Below are 23,039 nucleotides of genomic sequence, written 5' to 3' on the forward strand. Positions count from 1 at the left end.
CTCAAACAATAGTATGGTATTATTTCACTGTAATAGCTACTGTAAATTGGACAGTGCAGTTAGATTAACAATAATTTAAGCTTTCTGCCAATATCAGATATGTCTACATCCTGGGAAATTCTCGTGTTACTTACAACCTCATGCTAACCACATTAGCCTACGTTAGCTCAACTGTTCCGCAGGTGGGACACCAATCCTTTATAACTGAGCTAAGCACAGGCAAAATCCTAGCGGAAAATCTGGTTCAGTCTGCGTTCCACAAGACCCTGGGAGATAAATTCACCTTTCAGCAGGACAACAACTTAAAAACAAGGCCAAATCTACACTGGAGCTGCTTACCAATAAGACAGTGACTGTTCCGGAGTGGCCGAGTTAAAGTTTACTTAAATCTACTTGAAAATCTATGGCAAGACCTGAAAACCAATTTGACAGAGCTTGAATTTTTTTTAAGAGAATATAGGTAAATGTTGCACAATCCAGGTGTAGAAAGCTCTTAGAGACTTACCCAGAAAGACTCCGCTGTAGTCGGTGCCAAAGGTGCTTCTATAAAATATTGACTCAGGGGTGTCAACAACTTACGCAAATGAAATTTCTATATTTCATTTTCAATACATTTGCCAAAATAAATGTAAAATATTTTTTCACTGTCATCATGAGGTATTATCCTCAAAAAAATCCTCACCTATTTTGAATAACAAAATGTGGAATAGGTCAAGGGGTATGAATACTTTCTGAATGTACTGTAGGCTGCGACTAGCTGGAGGAGGAGCGCTCTGGGGGGTTTGGTACATTGACCACTGGAAGGAGAGCACCTTGGTGGGGTGTAGCTGGTAGCCTGCGGCGGGGAGGTAGCAGGTAGCCTGCGGGTAGCCAATTGGCAGGTCATTTAGTAGACCATATGGTACGGCGCTTGGTAGGCCTCCTGGTAGGTCTTCAAGAAAACAGGGAGATGGTAGCCGTTGGACATTTTAAAACAGGCTTGGTCTTTATGGCTTCATTTATGGGTAAGTGTTCCATGCTGGTTTGGTTTGAAAGGGGCTAGTTATTGCAGGTGGGGATATTTAAAGAGGTAGTCCCGCCTCTTTCAGGTGGACGTGATTTGGTTGATTACATTGACTGAGGTGTGTGGCAACCAATAGGTAGCAGACTCCCCTCCAGGTAGGAGAGGTTTTGTACACTAAGGCTGCGTTTAAACAGGGAGCCCAATTATGATATTTTTAACCAATCACCAATCAAATATTTTCACATCAGATCTTTTTCATTGCTGATCTGATTGGTCAAAAGACCAATTAGTGAGAGAAAAAAGTCTGAATGGAGCTGCCTGTGTAAATTCACCCTGTGCCTTTAACAAGTGTACATGGGCACATAGGGAGAATCTCAGTTGCATACTCCTCGAGTCCTCTCTCCTCAAAACCCATTGGATGAGAAAGCAAAGGGTCCCTCCTCTCTGACCTCTTCTAATGGGTTTTGGGAAGGAGATGAAAACAGAGGTGTCACAGTCTGTCCTTTTGAATCAGAGTCTTTACCTGCCAAAGTCATGTTACGATATATCAGTTATCCTGTTAGAGCTTTCGTGCCGATTCCACTGCAGTGTTTCAGGTGCCACATTTATGGTCATGTCACACCAGTGTGTAGGAGGGAGATTCCAAGATGTGGGAAGTGTGCAAGAGGGCATGGGACAGAGGATTGTGTAGATTCTGTGGAAAAAGTTGTGTGTGCAACTGTAGGGGTGCCCATGTTGCTAGGGATTGGAAGTGTCCTGTGCGAGAGAGGCGGGTTGAGGTGGCATATGCTGAGGCTGTGAAGAAAGTAGAGGAGGATGGGTCAAGGGTGAGGGATCCTGGCAGGATCCCTGTGAGTAGTAGATCTGTGCCAGCAAAGAAGGATAGGCCAACGAGTGATATATACTTCCGTAACAAAAAATAGATGTTCTGGTGGCAGCTGCAGAGAAGTATTTGGTTGTATAAGATTTGACTTCAGAAGAGTTACAGTGTGTGTTGAGTGGCGGTGTCCTGTCCTCTCAGGCCGTTGGCATGGTGTAGGAGCAGATAGGGTCAAAGTAGTGGAATGGGCTAGTGGGTTTTTAATGAGTGTAGGGTTAGTTCAAGAGTGTTTTTATTTTATTTAGTATTTTCTATCACAAAGTATAATGGATTTATACTATAGTCCAGTTGGGGACTGTAATGCAACATATTGGATGCCAACTGCCGTTAAACCCCACCGAAGAGGAGGGGACGCGAGGAGTATGCAATTAAGATTCTTCCTTACACAGGCACACACTTACTCTGTCGATAAGGCTGGACATGGCTGGCGTTGGACCTCACTTGATACTCTGAAAAAGGATACCAAAAGAATATATAAATAGGTGACAAAATACAGACCAGTCTTTGGTAAAGTAAAGGCAGTCAACTCACCAAAGCCCATATCAAACATGGGATCTGCCTCACAAACACCAGTAACCAGCAGAGTGTGTTAATCTAAACAGGCCTGTCCTACTCCAGATCAGCTGTAAGCAACTGGGTCGGATCTGCTAGCTAAAACAGCAGGAATATCACTCTCTTCCGGGTGGTGGCATTCTTTCTCACATGGTCAATCAGAAGAACATGGCCTTTTCTCAATTGCATACTCCTCACACCCCCCCCCGCTTCCTCAAAACCCATTGGAAGAGAAGATCAGAGGGGAGGGACCTCTGGATTTCTCATCCAATGGGTTTTGAGGTGGCAAGGAGAGCGGATACAAGGAGATTGCAATTGAGATTCTCCATATGTGTGAGGAAAGAGATGCACCCAGAGTTGTGGCTGGCTCTGGATACCTTCTAAAAAGGTACCCTACAAACCACCCAAAAAGACACAACTAAAAACCACATGATTTTATTAACAAAAATTAGACCATTGTTTTTTCACATGTATCTGCTCAGTCTTAACCCTATTGTCTATGGAAGTTACATGTACACTGAGGAGCAAAAATGCATTAGATGCAAAAAGGAATTGGCAATTATATCCTCACAATGACAGCTGTTCATGTCACATCTTGTGTGCAAATTACAGATATATATATAACAGAGAACCTCATGGGTATTTTCATGCCTAAGACTAGTCATTTTCAAGACAGAAGCCGATTCCAAAATGGAAGCTTTTGAAACAGAACGTTATGGAGTTTGAGAGTTCAGTTTTTCACTAGCATATAACCACTTCTACAATATCAGGTGTCCAAACGTAGTGAGTGGTGACAAATGTGGGACCAAGTGAATTTCTGTTTATTACAGTTCAGAACGGCTGTGTCAGATGTAGCTAAGTTTAGAATGCACACTTATAGAACTGCCATTGACAAATTACAAACAGAAAAGGAAACTATAGACAAACAAAATAAACTGCCAAAACCATTTTTTTTATCAAAAATACTTGACATCCTCCTGTGAATGAACTCAAGCGTAGCCTCACACAAAAATTAACAAATACATTTTTACATACACTCCACTTTCAAAAGCATAAAAAACACCTAAGTGACAGAGGCACTTTACTAAGAAGTGAATACAAGATGCAAAGTTCACAAACACAGATGGATTCACAGGAAGTAGTACACTTATAAAAAGGAGATCTGTCATTAACGTGGGTTGATAATACACACTCACATTTAGTCCCTTAGGTCTGTGTTGGGTTACTCAGGGCTAAGAGTTTAACTAGAACGACAGGGGGGTGTCCAGTGAGAAAGGACGTAAGAATACAACAGACATCTCAATCACAGGTGTTTTCTGTGGCGTCAGGACTGCATAACAGCTCCACTGCTCCCTTCTATTGACCAGAAAGATTGATCATCTCACTTATGGTGAGGTTAAAACTTTCTGGATGGTATATTTACAGTAGATTTTTTTCTCCATGCACAGTAGATTGGAACTCTATCCAAAATCTCAACACTTCTTCAGATAAGCTGACAATCAGGAGCCATGTTACTGAATCCCCAACCAATGCAGGATAGCATATCTTTCCCCTTGCATTTAGACCGCGCAGTAGGGTCGGTTCACACATTAACCCTTGAAATTCTGTGCATGTTTCAGCTGAAATGACCAGCTGTGCATCTACAGACTAGGCATGCTCATCTAAGAACAGTTGGTTGGTTGCTTTTCAGGTGATGTGTTTTGTGCTTTAGTTGTCCCACCTACTCTTTTTGCGTTTTGGTGGATCTGGGACTGCAAAGCCGTCTTCCTCTCGGTCTCCTCTCCCCTCAGCTCTGTCCCCCCTTCCTTCACTCCCTGCCCTGTCTCCACTCTCCCTGTCACCTCTACAATCGTCTCGCTCCCTGTCCCTTCTACTTCCGTCTCCATTACGACTATCGCCATGGCGCCCGCTGCTGCCATGGCGATCCTTGTCCCCGTATCTGTCGCGGTCTGCGTGGCGGTCCCGCTCCCCATGGCGGTCCCGCTCCCCCCCGCCACTGTGCCGCTCGCTCCTGTCTCTCCTGTCACGATAGTGGCCATCTCCATGGCGACTCCTGTCATCACCATGTCTGTCACGGGGCCCTTCCCTGGGTGAGGGTGGGGTGGCATACCCCTGAGGAGCAGTGGCCTGGCTGTCTGAGACAGAGCTCAGGGAGCCGGCGCTGGTGAAGCCTGCCATCTTGGTGCCCATGCCGAGGGCTGCTGGAGGGGCCATGGCTAAGGAGGGGGACCCACGGGGCCGGTCTGGGCCCTCAGGGGCCCCGGTGGGGACAGAGCTCAGACTTCCAGCACTGGTCCAGCCTGAAGAGCTACTGGACTTAGTGGTGAGTTTAGGAACCATGCCGGATGCTGCCACAAAGTGGTTCTTATACTGAGACTGGGGAAAAATAGACGCATACAACGATTAAAGAGGGACTTCTAGACGTACAGAAATAATTAATGAGAAAAAGGGATAATTTAAAGCTAACAGAATAGAGAGTGAGTGACAGTTTAGTTACCTGGAAGGCTGACTTCATTGCTGACATGCGGTCTCCCATGGCTCCGGTAGGCTTGCTGTAGCCCTCATAGTTACCCATGGCAGCACCACCACTACGCTCCTGGAGAAACAACAAAATGTCAACAATCACTAAGAGTTACACTATTATGCCACTGATCTACCAAAAACATAAAACACTACAAATAACACAATTTATGTTACAAATAGACATGGCCAACTCACAGAACTTTCAGCTCCCAATCCTGGCCTCTCTCTGTAGCCCAGACCACCTCCTCCAATGTTTAGCTTCTTCCCATTGCCGCCCTTGAAGCGTGATTTCCTGAACCAGGGATTCTGAGAGGAATACATCAAAGCAGGTCAGTAAAGACGTCATGTAAAATGAACCTTTCCATAGCCGTCCTCAACGGTCAGTCAGGGACATGTAGAATGTCTTACCTGCATTGCCAAGTCCATCAGTTCCTTAGAGACGCTTTGATTGGCTCCCTCCAGGTTACGCACAAGGTCTCCTGCAAATGATGTGTCTTTACTGGTGAGAAGGGTGTAGGCAACACCCTTTTCTCCAGCACGACCTGTTCGGCCAATGCGGTGTGTGTGTGTGTCGATGTCCCGAGCCACGTCATAGTTCACTACTGTGCGTATTGAAGGGATATCCAGACCACGGGCTAGGGAGGAAATCACAAAGAAGGAGTGAATGATAGAATGACAAGTATGTAGGAGCTCTGGAATTCAGGCAAAAACAATCAAATCATTGTCAGTGTCTGTGTAATCATACACAGATCTCTGATGATTGGAATGTTGTGCCACATTCATTCCCCACCCCCTCGTCTGCAGCCCACCCCCACCTCACCTGCCACGTCGGTGGCCACCAGCACGGGCAGACTCTTCTTCTTGAAGTCAGCGATGACCTTGTTCCTCTCACTCTGGTCCATGTCTCCGTGCAGCAGGCCCAGGCTGTGGCCCTCCTGGGTCAGGTTGGTGGCCAGCTCTTCACAGTTGGCCTTCTTGGTGACGAAGATAAGTACAGAGCCAGAGGAGGTGAACTCCACCAGGCGGCGGGTCAGCCAGCCCCACTTCTCCACCCCACTGGGCATGATCTCCACTATCTGGGTCACATCCTCATTGGCCTGGGGAGGAAGGATGGAGGTTTGAAGAACTTTAGATGACTAAACTCCAGAAAATGTTCTGCTGCCAGCTGGTTGACTGTTCTGGCAATGTAGAACTTTAAATAAATTATAGAAGCTGCAATCAGATGGTGTGAGAAGAGCCACGGGTCTTACCTCCCCGATGTCTCCCTGCACCACACGGATGGGGTCCACCAGGATATCTCTAGCCAGCCTCTCAATCTTCTTACGGAAGGTGGCGCTGAACAGAAGAGCTGTGAGAACAGGAGTAAAGTTAAGGTTCATAGGATGAGGTTGTCTTATCTAAAGCCTCTAACAAGTGTACATGCACACATACACACACTTACTCTGTCGATCAGGTCGGACATGGCTGGCAATGGATCTCACTTGATACTCTGAAAAAAGTTTCCAAAAGTATATAATATAAATAGGCGTCAAACCAATTTCAGTGAACAATCTTCTGGGCCTAGTGGTCATTGGGAACAAAATAAAGATAGGAAAGCCAACTTACCAAAGCCCATATCAAACATTCTATCTGCCTCATCAAACACCAGGTATGTCACTCTTTGTAGAGAGGTGGCCTTCTTTTTCACATGGTCAATCAGACGACCCTGTGTGAACAACAACATACACAACCCAATAAGTGAAATGACCTCAGGGGATTATTTTCCTCTAATACATTAAGACTAAACACAGTCTACCACAGTGATTGTCAACTAGAGCTCTTACCGGGGTGCACACAACTATCTCTGCCCCCTCCTGAAGAGCCTTGGCCTGCTCCCACATGCTGCCTCCTCCATACACCGCCACCGAGCGCAGGGAGTAGGCTTTCCCAAAACGCTTACACTCCGCGTGGATCTAGGGAGCACAACCATCATTTTCAGGGGCCAAATCAACTTTTTGTCATGGAAATGTTTTGTTCCTGACCCATCTCTCCCTGGCTGTCTTACCTGCTGACAGAGCTCCCTGGTGGGGCACACGATGACTGCGATGGGCCCCTCTCCAGTCTCTAGTTCCTTCTGGTCCATGATGTGAACTAGCATGGGCCAGATGAAGGCTGCAGTCTTGCCACTACCAGTTTTCGCAATGCCAATCATGTCACGTCCACTCAGGGCAATGGGAACTCCCTACAGGACAGATGAGGAAGAAAATACAGGTGAGGCCTATTTGCTACTAAAGCAATTTAAAAGTACAAAAAAAAGACCTAGGAAACAAACTGCTTAGGTACCTGGCACTGAATAGGTGTTGGCTGAGTGTACTCCGACTTGCGGATTATGTGCATCAGCTGCTCGTCAAACCCAAAGTGGGCGAAGCTGGTGGAGAGTTTAGGAGGGGCGGCACCAGACACCTGCCAAAGTCAATGAAGCAAAATAAATAGACAAGAGGCTTTTGGTTAAAGAGACAATGGGATCATACAACAGTTGTCTGTAAGTGGTATGTTGGCTAGGATTGTGTGGTTGGGTTTAGATGTGGTTGTATGTGTGCGTGTCCTTCTCCGGACACTTACCCGCAGGTTGAGTTTGTGTCTCAGCTCAAACACCTCTGTGCCTGTCAGGCTGAGAAGCTCCTCATGCTCGTTGTAGAAGTTCCTCTCAAAAGGTGGGTAGTCAATCTATAAGGGGATGACATAAATGTAGGACCTCAGACACTAAAATAAAATAAAAATCCAATTGACAAGATAACATATGACTTCCTACCTCTTAGGTCAGATAGGTGCAGTATGCAGCTGTTACCTCAGAGTGGTCCATCGGGGGCAGGGGCATGATGATCTTCTTAGTGGTGGGGGCAATGGGATTCCCATCACTGTCGTAGTCTATGTTCTCATCCTCATCCTCTGCAGTCAGCCCAGCTGTGGGATTCTCTGCCATGTAGCGGAAGTAAGCTTCCTGCACAGAGCACAGCCGCATGAGTCAACCAGAGTCAGCTTAAACGCCTAATGTAGCACACATTCATGCAGGCACTCTTACCACTCTCATAACCGGGGGATATACATTGAAATACAGTCAACGGCAAAATGCTCTGATGATCGCCCATATCAATGTCGGAGTCTAAGCCATTTTATGTTTTAACACTCAGTTTAAACCAGTCTTTGCGTTATTCGGGCTGAAATTGATCACAGTGTCAGATTTTATAACCCCCCCTTCACAAAGTAGTAAGAACAGCACCAGTTAATAGTAAACATTCATTACAGTATGGCATATTTGAAAAGAGATGATAAACTATTAATCAACATGCTTAGTTTAGGCATGGGTATATTTAAAAAATATATAGAATTGACACCACAAGTATGCATGTAGATATCCAAGAAGTATAGGGCGAAGGATTCAACCTGCAATTGGGTTTGTTAGCATAGTGTGAGAGAGCGAGAGAGTAAAAGAGAGAAAAAAAGAGTGAGATGTGGAAGGTGGTGAGACTTGGCCATAGATGGGTCGGGAGGGGAGGTTGGGGTCTGGAGGCTCTCTGATCAGTAGTAAATTAGGAACGTTGGATGGATCACTTACTTGTTCATCTTCCTCTTCAATGTCATCACGTATACCCCTGTAAAAACAAGCGGAGAAAAAAAAAACTTCCCTGCGACTCGTTTGTTCACCCATGATTCCCCACAACCTGTCTAATGTCACGCTTATCCCCTCCCTACAAAGTCGCCATGCAAGGCAGGCTTGATTAGTTACCTACAGTATGGACCAACTGGGGAAATTTAAGGTAATTGAACGGCAAGACAGATTATTTCAAATGAGACATATCTTTGCTTCACAGTGGTGAATGATTGCAGTTGAAGTGGGAACTTTATATCTACAGTATCTTAATAGCACGCTAGAGTTTTGGGATGAGAATAGATTAATAATTTTGACACTTGACTAATTACCATGGAAATATGTGCAAATCAATACACAGGTGCATGGGAAGAATGTACTACACCTGCCTGCCTGGTGGCCTTGAATAGGGCCTTTGCTAATAATATTTTTGCTTATATTATTGACAAGGTCATTTTGAAGGCCCTAAGCTTAAAGGGTAGAAATTGAAGGGATCTTACTTTTCAACCTTCTTTTCCTTCTCTTTTTCCTCCAGTTTCTTCATGTCTTTAGCTGCTTGGTCCTAAAGCAGACAAGAGGGTGAACAATATACCCCTCTGCAATATTTCCCAAAAGCTCTGTGACAATAACCCCTGATTTTAAACAGACGAACTACGGAGAAAATGTGTATATTCCTACATGATCCAGGTCTAAGAGGGGAATCCTTGACTCACCTCCACTTGGGCCATGAAGGCATCCAGAGGATCATCCTCACTGTCTGAGCCCCCTCCAGACTGGAATTGTTGCCGTGTGGGGGAGTTCTCAGCTGGGATATATGGCAAATCTGTGCTGCTTGACTCCTCTTCATCATCTTCAAAATACCTGGAAATGGGTTAGGAAAGTTATCACCAGTCAAATGTCATTGAAATCAATCTAATACATCCTGCATAACTGATTGATCATACAGCATACGAAGCACATCAAACCCCACCCTAAAGGAAAGTCTATACTCACGCATTCTCTTCATCAAAATTTGCTCTTTTTGTTCCTATCTTGTAGAATGCTGGGAGTTGCTGGTTCTTGCCATAACCTCCAGCTGTCCCTGCGCCTCCGAAGGACGTGTGGGATTTCTGAGGCACGCGCAGTTCTTCTTTCTTTCCGCCTCCTCCACCACCACCACCAAGGGAAAATCCTCCAAAACCGAACCCTCGCTTACCACTTGGGCCACCCTTGCTCCAGTTCATAGCTGTCCTACAGAAGCAAGGGGAAAAGAAAGAACATCACATTTGGTATTTGACTGTTGTACATTGCTGTTGCATTCCAGTCCATTCATCGCAGGCCTTGTGTCACCCACAAACGTCTGCTAAATGCTAATCATCTCGTAAATCACTGTCTGGGGGATGTCAACGATTATCTGTGGCTTCTGGCAAATGTAGATATAAAATATTGCATTAATCTGTGTCTAGCTAATGTTTGGATCTCATTAATTGGCTACATTAAACTAGCTAACGTTAGCATGCTACGCTTCTCTAGGGCCGCAGCAGCACGACGAGTAGGTGTGTGACAAAAGATTGACTGAGCAAATATGGCTTGTCAAAGGATATTTGCAAAAGCAGTTCAATCTAGTGTACGTTATACACTATAAACTAACCTCATGGATTAATGTACTGTTTATTTACCTGTTTTCACCACCAAGAAAGATCTGTTTACCACTGCCAAATCTCTCTGCGCGACTCGAAAGTGTTTTGCGTCATTACCGTGTGTAGACGTAGATTACGCGCGACGGATTGCGTCTCACAACAACGAACCAATCAACGCAAACATGTGACATTAGTTACCGCCCCTTTTCGATAATAGTTTGTTGAAAATGGTAGCTAACAAACTCGCTCCACCAGATATTAGCGAGCTATTCCTTCAAGTTAACATACAGGTAAGTTACTAGCTATCGTGGTTTATATAGCTGCCTAGCTAATTTGTGTTGTTTAATGTAATGAAAAAGGTAGCGTAAGCTAGCCACGCTAACGTTATTATTATTATTTTATACATAGCTATATTTTACTGTAGCTTGCTAACGTTAGCTAGTAGTCCTGCTAATAAAATGTTTTTGGGCCTATCTATTTATACTATTTGTGAAATAGTTTTCACATTAACATTACAATTTAAATTATTCTATAGGCAATAGGTAGGTTATAGTTAGCTACATGTCTTGTTCATAGCGAAGTAACGTTAACGTGTTACCTTTCCTCTGTTACTGTGTTAGTATTTATTTTGGAGGATTTTTTTCTGGATGGGGTTTCAGCGGTTCTAGCTGCCACAATCGACAGATCCATGTCTTTTCTGGTGAGTGAACTCTGTTAGCGCTCCCCTGCCTGTTGGCGTTAGAGCTCAGTCTAGAACATGTATCAAATACTTGTGCTGAATCCTTACCAGTCAGTGCCACAGCAATGATCAGTTATTGGAGAAGTGATTGACCTGTGGTATCTGCCCTATCTGTCTCTTTCTTTCTCCCTTTCTCAATCCCAGCGCTGGGTCTCAGAGAAATTGAGTGTGGAGAGCCTGAGGGATTTTGAGTTTTTTGCAGGTAAGGTCAAAGGTTATGCTGAAAAGGCTTCCCCAATCAACTGCTGCTTACACACAAGACCTATCATCAGCTATGAAGTTGTCCAACCCTCATACAGAACCTGCTAGCTATATCCTAAGAGCAGCTTTGCTTTCAAAACAAGATATTGCATTGCGCAGTTTTTAAAAGGCAACACACTCTAACAAACAATTGGTATAATACAATTTAAACCTACTAGAATCCAATCAGCATTGGTTCTTTGGCAATATGTGGCTGGATACCTCTGTCTCCCACATAGATTCAGGACACATAAGAGCTACTGCTTGCTTAAATGTTCTACAGGTGTCAAATGTCTCACTGTACCTTACATGTGTGCCATGAAGAGTTTGTTCCAGTGTGATGTCTCCTTGTCTGGCAGACTTGATCAATGCAGTAAATGTGCAGCCTCAGAATACTGCATGTCAGATTAATATTCTGTTGCGCTGTTGGTCTTTGTAGTATATACGAAGTTGACATGATACCTAGGTCAAATATTTATTATGGAAATCATATTTTAAGGGTAACAAGTGTGGTGGGGATGAGGCAGGTTCAAAGAGATGTTTCTACAGTATGTGGGTCTTATTAGACACCAACATGAGGACAGGAAAGCACTGTCAATTTATCAGTGGTTGAAGAATCGGTTTACATAGAGAGGAACTGAATAGCTGGGGGGGGGGTGGCTTCACTATCAAGCTTAGCATTATCTTCATATTTCTGTGCGCTCAGCTCACATTGCATAATTGTTCTGTGTTCGTTCATGCGCTTGATTAAGTTGTGGTTTTGGCTGCTTCCTGTTCCCATGGCAATGCATAATCACTCGATCCTGCTTGACTGATTCCTCAGATTCCTCACTGATTTAACAGATGCATCAGAGTTATCTAATTAGCCTAAACTGAATCCTCCTTGTTATGGGAGCCAGCTAGCAGCATTGTTCTGACTCCTGCAACAAACACCACATGCTATACTTTACACTTACAGTGTACCTAATGGTTCCTGAGCTGCTCTAAACACAGATCCTTCTCTTGTGTTTGTCATTGATGTGGTTTCTCTACCACAGAGCAAGCTCAGGGAAGCTCTCACAGGAAAGTAAGTGCGGTACTCCAGTCACGGCTCTCGATCGTTCCATCTGCCTGTGTGTGAGGGTGGAGCCAACGTGAATGAATTCACAAGCCCTGTGTGCTTTTGTGCATGGGCATCTGATTCACAATGCTGCGCTGTATGTGCTTTATATTTTGAGGCCCATCCTACTTCACCCACCAGGGTTTCCTATTGGGGGAGTTGGGAGATTGATGGAGCTTACAGTAGTGATGTCCTCTTGATGAGATATAGTTGCTCTCTCCTCCAACCCAACCGAGGTTGTCAAGTCTGATGAAAAAAAGATGTGATCAGTATAAGTGGATAGATGGATCAGCCCATTTATACTACTTGTTACCTGATGGCTCCATCGGTTGCTCCAGAGTTCAAAACAGTCCTTCCTGATTCATAAAGTTGACCACAGTTTGTCTTTTTAGAGTGGGCAATGACGGGTCATCTGTAACTACCAGGCTTAATTGACCTGTACTTGTCTTTTAAGGCTGTCACGGAAAACGGCTGTTTGGTCTCAGCTGACAGATGATCACCCTGTAAAGCCGGCCTTAATGGGCCCTTAGGAACCTCAGTGTGGTCTTAACATGGTGTTACTATTTGATTTATGGTTTCTGTTGTTCTTCACTGAAAGTCCTCACTAATTTTGACCAAGCCTGTTTCATGTTTGTGAAGTAGTTTAAGTCTGAAGTGTGGACACTGTCTGTTGCCTGTGATCACTGTAGTTCTCACTTACTAGAAAGCCGAGGGTATGAGCAACTGGTTATTTGCTCATGTCTAATGTGTCACTGTTGTGGAAATCTCTGGATCCACCAATGGTTGTGAACTGGAGTTGAATGGAATGGATCGAGTTCCATTTTTGGCAATGCATGGCAACCCCGTCTAAGTGATTTAACGTGAAGGGCATCTACCTCGCAATGCTGGCTGGAAATTGGTAGAGAAATGGTTATTAAGCTGTTAATGCATATTTTTGTATTAATAACCTAATACAGTTGAAGTCAGAAGTTTGCATACACCTTAGCCAAATACATTTAAACTCCAGTTTTTCACAATTCCTGACATTTTAATCCTAGTAACAATTCCCTGTCTTAGGTCAGTTAGGATCACCACTTTTTTATTTTAAGAATGCGACATGTCAGGATAATAGAATGATTTATTTCAGCTTTTATTTCTTTCATCACATTCCCAGTGGGTCAGAAGTTTACATACACTCAATTAGTATTTGCCTATAAATTGTTTAACTTGGGTCAAACGTTTCGGGTAGCCTTCCACAAGATTCCCACAATAAGTTGGGTGAATTCTGGCCCATTCCTCCTGACAGAGCTGGTGTAACTGTGACAGGTTTGTAGGCCTCCTTGCTCACACACATTTTTCAGTTCTGCCCACAAATGTTCTATAGGATGAGGTCAGGGCTTTGTGATGGCCACTCCAATACATTGACTTTGTTGTCCTTAAGCCATTTTGCCACAGCTTTGGAAGTATGCTTGGGGTCATTGTCCATTTGGAAGACCCATTTGCGACCAAGCTTTAACTTCCTGACTGATGTCTTGAGATGATGCTTCAATATATCCACATTTTCTTTCCTCATGATGCCATCTATCGTGTGAAGTGCACCAGTCCCTCCTGCAGCAAAGCACCCCCACAACATGATGCTGCCACCCCCGTGCTTCACAGTTGGGATGGTGTTCTTCGGCTTGCAAGCCTCCCCATTTTCAAACATGATGATGGTCATTATGGCCAAACAGTTCTATTTTTGTTTCATCAGACCAGATGACATTTCTCCAAAAAGTATGATCTTTGTCCCCATGTGCAGTTGCAAACTGTAGTCTGGCTTTTTTATGGCGGTTTTGGAGCACTGGCTTCTTCCTTGCTGAGCGGTCTTTCAGGTTATGTCGATATAGGACTCGTTTTACTGTGGATATAGATCATTTGTACCCATTTCCTCCAGCATCTTCACAAGGTCCTTTGCTGTTGTTCTGGGATTGATTTGCACTTTTCGCACCTAAGTACGTTCATCTCTAGGAGACAGAGCGCGTCTCCTTCCTGAGCGGTATGACGGTTGCGTGGTCCCATTGTGTTTATACTTGTGTACTATTGTTTGTACAGATGAATGTGGTACCTTCAGGCATTTGGAAATTGCTCCCAAGGATGAACCAGACTTGGCTGATTTCTTTAGATTTTCCCATGATGTCAAGCAAAGAGGCACTGAATTTGAAGGTAGGCCTTGAAATGCATCCATAGGTACACCTCCAATTGACTCAAATGATGTCAATTAGCCTATCAGAAGATTCTAAAGCCATGATGCCATTTTCTGGAATTTTACAAGCTGTTTAAAGGCACAGTCAACTTAGTGCATGTAAACTTCTGACCCACTGGAATGATTAGTGATTAAGTGAAATAATCTGTCTGTAAACAATTGTTGGAAAACTGGCTTGTGTCATGCACAAAGTAGATGTCATAACCAACTTGCCAAAACTATAGTTTGTTAACAAGAAATTTGTGGGGTGGTTGAAAAACAAGTTTTAATGACTGCAACCTAAGTATATGTAAACTTCCGACTTCAACTGTATTTTTAGGACAACACCCCATACCAGGGCTCTACAGTGGTACCATTTTGGTCGCATATGCATAGAAATATTTTACTGTTACCTGGAATTTTAATTTGGGAGCACCAGTGCCCGTTGGGGGGGAAGAGACTATTTTGTAATTGTTGTCAATTCTTGTCATTAATACCTCAAATATTTTTCATTGTGCCCCTACATTTCTATTTGTTCCTACATTTTCATTTAGGAGCATGTGCTCCTTGTAATTTTTTGCATACATTTTTTTCCATTCAAACATTTTGACAGTGAAAATAGTTTTTATTTCTGAGCATTTTTTAAGACTGTTATTGGATCCCTATTTTGTCGTTTGAGATGATACACAAGATGCTCACGTCTCCGCCCAACAATGGGAGTCATTGTTCCAAAGGCGGCAAGGCAGGAAACGAGCTTAAGTCCAAAATAAGCCCATTGAAACGCATTGGGCTTATTTTGGGCACATTTTGGCGATAGTGCAACCTCTTGCTTCGCCTCTTCCTCTCTGAACACGCATATTATTTTGGGGTACCCACTCTGCATGCATCTTGCCATGAGTGTTAATATTTCAAGCACTATGGTGTGATGAGGTTTAGAGAAGGCATGATTGATAAATGATGTAGCTTCTTGCTTATAATTTGCCACCAACAGAATTCAAACCTGAAGTTAGATGTACTGCTCGTACACACTCCGTTCTGTAGTGACTGTATATGATTTAGCATCAACCATCACGTCTGACCAAGCCTTTGCAGGCCACTCTCACAATGCCACTAGTTACGCCCAACACTAGGGGCCAATATATGCTATCATTTCCAATGCTAACTCCTTCCCTGCTGCCGCCTCTCCCCCCCAGGCCCGTGAAGACAGCCACGAGAGCCTGACCTCACTCCCACGGCGGGACACCATGGGAAGCTTCCTCCCTGACAGCAGCGCCTATGAGCTCCTGACCATCATAGGTCAGTCAGTCTCAGGCTTCCAACCCCAGTGACTTGGCTGCCAAGGCCTTTGTGTTTGTTGTTGAATACATTGTTTGTGCGCCTGTCTCGAGTCTAATTTGGTGTGTGTTTTGCTGTGCTAGGTCGAGGCCTGGAGGACTTGATGACCGTCAACCTTGCCAGATACAGACCCACAGGGGAACACGTAGCAATCCGTCGGATTGACCTGGAGTCCTGCACCAATGAAATGGTCAACTACCTGCAGGTCTGGACCTGTCACCATCCATCTATCATTCTACCATCCATCTGTCACATTTCCCTTTGCCAGGCAGACAGACATTAGTCAAATCATCCTTGTCTTTATATCACTCTTTCAGTCCTCCCCTCTGAATGCATTCATGATAAGGGAATTATATGCTTAAAGGTAATGATTACCGTAAATTCCGGATTATAAGCCGCAACTTTTTTCCCAGGCTTTGAACCTCACGGCTTAAACAATGACGCGGCTAATATGGATTTTTTCCGCTTTCAATTTAAAAAAATAAAATAAATAACATTCTGTGACGTGCTCAGTTTTTTGGCGGCATGAAGCTTTCATTAGACCAATGAAATTGCCGAACAGGTTAAGGTCAAACAACTTTTTGGTTTACTGTTTAGATTAAATCGAGCGCTCTCAAACTTCCCATCCTTTTGATTACGGTAGTCATTTTGTCACCCTCATCATGGCAAAGACACGGAGAAATGCATATGATGCTTTCAAGTTGAAGGCGATTGATCTGGCTGTTGGAAAAGGAAATAGAGCTGCTGCACGGGAGCTTGGTCTTAATGAGTCGATGATAAGACGTTGGAAACAGCAGTGTGAGGAATTGACTCAGTGCAAAAAGACAACTAAAGCTTACTGCTAATTTTTTATTTTTTGTTACAAGCCGTGTTTCGTTAAAGCCTGTGTAAAGTTCATTTGTTTCAATGTACCGGTAGGCACCTGCGGCTTATAGACGTGCGGCTTATTTATGTTCAAAATAATAATTTTTAAATAATTCAGTGGGTGCGGCTTATATTCAGGTGCGCTTAATAGTCCGGAAATTACGGTAAATAATTCCACCCTGAAACCTAACTATTAGTGATTATTAGTTTATGTAGCATGTATAATGAATGATTAAAGTACTAAATGTAAGTCCAATAAGGTTTGGTAGTGACAGGTGAGGGATAGAAATATGTGTGTGTTTAAGAAAATACCGAGAACAATTCAACTGTTTTTACCCGACCTGGCTAGAACTCTGAGAAACTTATGATAGGACAGGGAGTCATTTTCAAGGTTCCTCTAATCTCGGGGGAATGGAACTGACAGCGCTGGGTAGTGATAAACAGTGGTGAGAACTCTGGGGAGGGATACAACCCACCTACTGTTCGTGTGTATGTGCGTAAGTAAGCAGTGAACTATAAAATGGATGTCTTTGTATTATGGACTTCAGAATATTCTCTGAATAAACTGTACGAACCTTTTGCAGAAACTGAGTCTTTGACTAATTTATTAACCCAGTGTCTTACAAACCTTGGATTGGTCAAAGCTTATTAATTGTTTGTTATTATCATTGGGATACAAAATTCTAATCCAACCTCCCATCTGTCTGTCTAAGTTGTATCTATTACATAACTCAATGTAATCTCCCTCTCTGTCCATTAAACCTAACCCAGTCTAATCTCTGTCTCTCTCTCAGGCTGAGCTCCATGTATCTAAGCTGTTCCACCACTCCAGCATCCTGCCCTACAGGAGCATCTTCATAGCACAGAATGAGCTGTGGGTCATCTCTCCCTTCATGGCCTATGGTGAGGATTCAGACAGGAGAGCACTGACTGTAACACTACACCACTCTGGTCCTAGTCAAATGTAGTCAAAAGCTAAATGTAGACCGGAGGACTTTAGTTACCATTCCCACACAAAGGTAATTTGTCTCCACCTAACCCTACTATTCAGTCCTCTGCTCTCTCACTGACTAATGTAGTGTCTAACATGTCCTAGGGTCGGCCAGAGACCTGATCAGCAGCCACTTCACTGATGGGATGAATGAGCTGGCCATCGCCTACATCCTATTGGGCATGCTCAAAGCCCTGGACTACATCCACCACATGGGCTATGTACACCGGTAAGTACAAAGTACACACAGGCCCAGGACTTTTCATGCAGGATTGTGACATGGCGTCTAATTGTGTGTTTAGGAGCGTGAAGGCCAGCCACGTGTTGATCTCGGTAGACGGTCAGGTGTGTATGTCTGGTCTGCGGAGCATCATCAGTCTGATCCGTCACGGCCAGCGGGCGAGAGTGGTCCATGACTTCCCCCAGTATAGCATCAAGGTGCTGCCCTGGCTCAGCCCAGAGGTGCTGCAGCAGGTAACTCCATACAATACCTTGCTTTTAAACTATAATACCTTGGTTTGTTTCTATCGGTCAACCCTGGTGTGTGTGTGCATGTCAGAATCTGCAGGGATACGACTTCCGGTCAGACATCTACAGTCTTGGCATCACAGCCTGTGAGCTAGCCAATGGACATGTGCCCTTCAAAGACATGCCAGCCACACAGGTGACTAGTGGCCTGATCAACACCTCACCCTATCTTGATTCTGAAAGATCTATATTCTGCTCCTCACTTGACTGGCCTCTCTCTCCATTCCTCTTCCTCCCCTCTGTCCTATTCATGGTCCTGTCTTTTAGATGTTGCTGGAGAAGCTGAATGGGACAGTCCCCTGTCTGTTGGACACCACCACCATCCCCCCAGAGGAGCTGACCATGAAGCCCTCCCGCTCTGGAGCTGACTCTGGGATCTGTGAGGGCCCCAGCACCGGAGGGGCCCACCACTCTAACGGAGAGCCCTCCTCCTCGGGGAGCCACCCCTACAGTCGTACCTTCTCTCCCCACTTCCATGCCTTTGTGGAGCTGTGTCTACAGAGGGACCCAGAGAAGAGGTGAACCACACCAAGCTAGGCTGCTGGTCCTCACATTGATTGTCTTATGAATTTTAGCTCATTTAATTGTTTATTTCCCCCCCCTCAGACCCTCAGCCAGTGCTCTCATTGGTCATTCCTTCTTCAAACAGGTCAGTAGGATCTAGTTCCTCCCCCCTCAACATCAATGTACAACATGTAAGTCATAATGGCTTCATTCAGTCACACATTTGATTATTAGAATCCCAATGAGATTTCTTTCCATTCTTCCCAAGATCAAGCGTCGGCCATCGGAGGCTCTGCCTGACCTGTTCCGGCCTGTAACGCCCATCACAGGCTTTGTGAGTACCCAGCCTCAGGACGCTGCCTCTGGACTGGCCAGCCTGGAGTCTGGCCTCAGCCACATGGATGTGGATGACTGGGATTTCTGACCACCGAGGAACAGGAAAGAGGTGTGTGTAGTAACCAAGAGGTTAACAAGAGACGCTCTGAGAAGACTTCGGACTGGATACGCTTTGTTCTAATTAAATGGTCCATGTAAATAATTCAAACTAAGCAGTTTCTCCTCCCTTTGATTGGGTTTAAAAGACAGCTGCCATCTCACCTCCTTGCTATCGCTCTAGTCTATTAGATGCATGAGCAGACAGACCCTTGCACTGACTGACACCCAATTCCTCTCACGCACACATCTCTCCAGATTCTACTAAAGCTCTGGACCCATCGAAGAACCGTATGGGGGAGTATGTCCAGTCAGCTCTTTCACTTGCCAATGGAGATGTTCCATTACAGGTAGAGCAGAGAGACTCTACCTCTTATTTGATCTGAGCTGTACTTGACCCTATCTAGAGCCATCTGTTGACATTACCAAGACCAGGAACTGACTTACTGACCGCATTACCAAGGGTTGATCCAATCAGCCATCTAGCCAGCACAACAGATGGAAGATTCCAGAAGTTTGTCCATGGCTATCACGAACCAGACAGTGTTTGTATTTCCTCACAGCTGAGAAGAGGCTCTCATACTGAACCATCAGTTTTACAGGAGAGGGAAGAAAAATCTGTTTCTTCCTGAATCCCTCAACTGAAGATAGCAAAGCAAGTTAACACTAGACTGTGCCAACTGAGGTCCATGTATTTGATTAACCTTCCTGTTATTGGCCATTTATGTCCTGCAAAAAAGTGAATGTTACAATGGTGCTTGTTTCAGAGTTTGTCTGGGTTTCACGAAGGGAAAGTGTTGGGAGTGTCAACTATTTTACTTGATAATAAATACCTTTCACCTCGGCTCTCACTGTCATTGTATTGTAAGTAATCACTCAAAAGCTATTTAAAAATCGAGTTTTATTCCGGAAGGCTTGATATTGACACAATGAAACAGAGGAGACAGACACTGATGGAATTGGACAGGTGTGTATTTACAGTAGGTTGCTAATCTTCTTCATCAGAGGGTGGCTGGTCTAGCATGGCTTGGTGTTTGGCGATCTTGGCTGCCAGCTCTGCGGAGAAAGAACACTTATGGCTACTGCCTGGAGCTCTCACTCCACTCAGCCTTACACAGCCTCGGGCATGAATATTCAGTGAGCTTTTTCTATTTGACTAACTATAGGACTAGTCCTTTACCCGATGTGCATAAGCTCTTGCCTGTCTACCAAAACGCCTTGCTCTGGCCAAACGCCATGCCATTGGACACGAGTTTCTGGAGCCGAGTACCTCCCCTAAGATTTCTAGAATGGAAATACATTCTAGACTGTCTGTCTGGTCCCAAAAACCTATGGTTGGGCCAGAACACACGTGGGTAAAGCAACATTTAGAAAATGTGTCATTGGTTAGAGATTATACAATTGCTGATGACCTTGTACAACACCACTCATTAACATCAAATGACTTCAATGATTGCGGTCTCAGACTGAAGTATGTAGCAAACGATAGAGCAGAGGAGGAATTCAGCTTGAGGAGTCAGGCAACATAAGCTCCATGGTCAACAACAAACTACTGTAGCTTTAGTTTTGTTTTCTTAGCTCAAAGTGATGCTTTGGTGGACCATCCAAGGCCATTCCCTAATGTACATGCCATACCACTATGCTGACCATGGTAATTGAGATGCATTATCCTCACCTTTAGCTGGGTTGAAGACGCCATTGGTCTGGACGTTACACACATAGCAGCGCTGGGACTTGCGGTAGTGCTGAAGCGCGCAGGTCTCACAGAAGTAGTGCCGACACCTGCGGGGAAACAAGACATGAGTGGTTTGATTAGCTGGAAGTTTCTCTACACACACTTAATGAAGGAGTTCTTAAGGAGCATTGTCTTACTTGGTGATGACGGGGTTCTTAAAGGACTCTCGGCAGATGAAGCATTTGAAGGGCATGTCCTCCTCGTCACTGCTCACCTCGTAGTTCTCGTCATCTACATACAGACCACACATTACTGAACGGCTGTATCACACACACACACAACTCTCTAATCTGATGAATCTTAAATCTTCACAGCCCTGTGTTTCTCCCTGTTGTGAACTCACCGTTGGCCCCATAGCGCCCCTCGTCCAGCTCCCTCTCAATCTGCCAGCCATGTTTGTAGTCTGAGCGGTCATGGAGGAACTTGCAGCTGTCTAAGAGGGGAAAAGAAACACACAGGAGACTGAGACTTCCACAGATTAATTCAAGTTGGGAAAGGAGGACCTATGCCAAGCTCAACATTGGGGGATGCAACCTTCCAGCAAATTCCCACTTACCTCCAAAGCCACAGAAGCCAGTCTCTTTGTAGTCCTTGCAGATGTCTGGCTGGTAGTCCCACCTCACTGTGGCCCTCAGGTGCTCTGGGGCCCGGATTGGGCCCTTCCTGACAAAAGAAAAGAGAAAACACTGATGATGCAAATACATAGCAAAAACAATTAAAACTTTCCCCAAGACATTTCAACTTTACTCTGTCACATAACATGCATCCACACCTGACCATGCCAGAGGATGCATTTCCCATGGTGGAGTCTTTGGGCTTGATGTGCTTTTTGTAGTTGTTCATTCCTCTGTAGATCTTATCATCCTCTTTACCGGTCAGCTCCTGGTGAGGGAGAGGATAGAGACCCTTATTAAGCATTTGCGGACCAACACTGTTCCAATTTACAACAAAACTGGGGGAAGAATGCAAATGATACAATACTAAGATGTAGATACACGAAGGAAACAAAGTTCCTCCAACAAGGGACAGATGTCTTGCCTCCTGGATCTTCTGACTCCTCTCAAAGATGGCCTGAGCATCATTGTCCTTTGCTGTGTCCAGCTCATAGATTGCAGTTGCTCCCATGTCATCTGGCCCCTCTGGTTTCTATACACAGCGAAGGGAGGAGGACGAGATTAGCTTTATAAGGGGCTGAGCAATAAATGGGTAGGTAGGGTATAAATACAAAACATTGTTAATAGATTAATGGGTAGAGGAGAGGTCTTTTTCAAAATAACTCACGGCTGACCGTGTGGACTTGTAAGCAACAGTGACTTTCTTTCTTTCTCCTCGTCACTTTCAGCAGATGACACCTCTCTCTCTACTTTTTTTGTCTGGGGAGAAGAGAAGAATGATTTCACACTATAAAAAATGTTTCGTATAAAGACTGATTCGTTTGTAGTCAGTCATGCGACGTTACCCTTTGAATCATAGGGTTTGCTGAACCCGTCTTTTTTTCTTTTCTGACGACGGCATTCTTGTCTTCGTCACTGTTGCCATCTGACAATGGAGGAGGCAATGAGGCAAACATCAGCATGTGAGTGGGACATTTCCGTGTTTACAGTACTCGGCCACCTGCACAATCATTTCCATGGCTTGGATGTTTTATAGTTGGCAGTAGTTTTGTTTTTACTTAGCCCAATCTTAACGCCTAACTAAATAAACTTCAAATGTTAGCTAACTAGGTTAGTTAGCTACTATAGCTAGCTCAATGACTATTACTAATAGCCATTGTTTTCATGCACAATGCAGTCTTTTGGTTAGCTTTTGAAACAACACTGAGCTGGACTCAAACACTGTAGCTCACCTTTGTCGCTGTCACTGGCTTTTCTCTTTCGAGCGTTGCATTTTTTGGTAGATTTTTTAAATAGAAAAGTACATGTTGCCTTGGGTTCCCCTGACTCCGCCATCTTTCATTCTGTTTACAAAAACATGGTTACAACTTTAGAGCGACCTCTAGCGTGGAGGAGCCACAGTATTCCACCCTGTGGCCACTTATCTACAGCACAACATATACAATTAACTAGACTACATCAGCATTTATTTCATGCCAATTTCTAATTGTTTTATTACATATTATTTGTAGATATGTTGTGGCGCAACTAAATAATATCTTATATAGTCAGTC

The 23,039-nt window shown here is 44.4% G+C and overlaps 3 protein-coding genes across 7 annotated transcripts; 1 reads left to right on the forward strand and 2 right to left on the reverse strand.

The window, feature by feature from the left end:
- Positions 1 to 2,854: 2,854 nt before the first annotated feature.
- On the reverse strand, positions 2,855 to 10,345 carry LOC115171525 (ATP-dependent RNA helicase DDX42). Of its 2 annotated transcripts, XM_029728448.1 has the most exons (18): positions 10,245 to 10,345; positions 9,580 to 9,816; positions 9,300 to 9,447; positions 9,087 to 9,148; positions 8,554 to 8,590; positions 7,786 to 7,938; positions 7,560 to 7,664; positions 7,281 to 7,400; positions 7,003 to 7,179; positions 6,782 to 6,910; positions 6,564 to 6,663; positions 6,400 to 6,447; positions 6,209 to 6,306; positions 5,779 to 6,055; positions 5,367 to 5,593; positions 5,154 to 5,264; positions 4,933 to 5,031; positions 2,855 to 4,811 (listed from the first exon to the last, which is right to left on the reverse strand). In XM_029728448.1, the coding sequence occupies exons 2-18, from the start codon at positions 9,807 to 9,809 to the stop codon at positions 4,143 to 4,145; spliced, it is 2,790 nt and encodes a 929-aa protein (XP_029584308.1). In that variant the 5' UTR covers positions 9,810 to 9,816; positions 10,245 to 10,345; the 3' UTR covers positions 2,855 to 4,142. The 2 variants fall into 2 exon arrangements, with proteins under 2 accessions (XP_029584308.1, XP_029584309.1); XM_029728449.1 differs by lacking the exons at positions 8,554 to 8,590; positions 9,300 to 9,447; positions 9,580 to 9,816; positions 10,245 to 10,345 and having other exon boundaries at positions 9,087 to 9,293.
- Positions 10,346 to 10,406: 61 nt separating this feature from the next.
- On the forward strand, positions 10,407 to 19,983 carry LOC115171527 (STE20-related kinase adapter protein alpha). Of its 4 annotated transcripts, none has more exons than XM_029728451.1 (12): positions 10,407 to 10,495; positions 10,826 to 10,905; positions 11,089 to 11,146; positions 15,677 to 15,779; positions 15,902 to 16,023; positions 17,477 to 17,585; positions 17,779 to 17,902; positions 17,976 to 18,147; positions 18,233 to 18,337; positions 18,469 to 18,719; positions 18,808 to 18,850; positions 18,974 to 19,983. In XM_029728451.1, the coding sequence occupies exons 4-12, from the start codon at positions 15,728 to 15,730 to the stop codon at positions 19,127 to 19,129; spliced, it is 1,134 nt and encodes a 377-aa protein (XP_029584311.1). In that variant the 5' UTR covers positions 10,407 to 10,495; positions 10,826 to 10,905; positions 11,089 to 11,146; positions 15,677 to 15,727; the 3' UTR covers positions 19,130 to 19,983. The 4 variants fall into 4 exon arrangements, with proteins under 4 accessions (XP_029584311.1, XP_029584314.1, XP_029584313.1 ...); XM_029728452.1 differs by having other exon boundaries at positions 10,416 to 10,495; positions 10,865 to 10,905; XM_029728454.1 differs by lacking the exon at positions 18,808 to 18,850.
- A 38-nt stretch (positions 19,984 to 20,021) lies between these two features.
- Positions 20,022 to 22,870, reverse strand: LOC115171530 (E3 ubiquitin-protein ligase RNF113A-like). Its single transcript, XM_029728461.1, is given in 11 exon segments — positions 20,022 to 20,193; positions 20,813 to 20,919; positions 21,010 to 21,103; positions 21,216 to 21,305; positions 21,429 to 21,535; positions 21,645 to 21,754; positions 21,911 to 22,018; positions 22,154 to 22,191; positions 22,194 to 22,245; positions 22,332 to 22,411; positions 22,719 to 22,870. Coding segments are annotated over 11 exon segments (957 nt in total). The 5' UTR covers positions 22,822 to 22,870; the 3' UTR covers positions 20,022 to 20,125.
- Between the last annotated feature and the right edge of the window lie 169 nt (positions 22,871 to 23,039).

The sequence above is a fragment of the Salmo trutta genome, chromosome 32, assembly GCF_901001165.1.
Source record: "Salmo trutta chromosome 32, fSalTru1.1, whole genome shotgun sequence".
Taxonomy (NCBI): Eukaryota; Metazoa; Chordata; class Actinopteri; order Salmoniformes; family Salmonidae; genus Salmo; species Salmo trutta.

Coding starts and splice junctions, on each gene's coding strand:
- LOC115171525 (XM_029728448.1), bottom strand. CDS start 9,809: ATGAACTGGAGCAAGGGTGGCCCAAGTGGTAAGCGAGGGTTCGGTTTT. Junction 7,939..8,553: donor TTGAAGAGGAAGATGAACAA/GTAAGTGATCCA, acceptor TGCTCTGTGCAG/GAAGCTTACTTCCGCTACAT. Junction 6,911..7,002: donor CCAGGGAGCTCTGTCAGCAG/GTAAGACAGCCA, acceptor TGTGCTCCCTAG/ATCCACGCGGAGTGTAAGCG.
- LOC115171527 (XM_029728451.1), top strand. CDS start 15,728: ATGGGAAGCTTCCTCCCTGACAGCAGCGCCTATGAGCTCCTGACCATC. Junction 15,780..15,901: donor TGAGCTCCTGACCATCATAG/GTCAGTCAGTCT, acceptor TTGCTGTGCTAG/GTCGAGGCCTGGAGGACTTG. Junction 18,148..18,232: donor GCCCAGAGGTGCTGCAGCAG/GTAACTCCATAC, acceptor TGTGCATGTCAG/AATCTGCAGGGATACGACTT.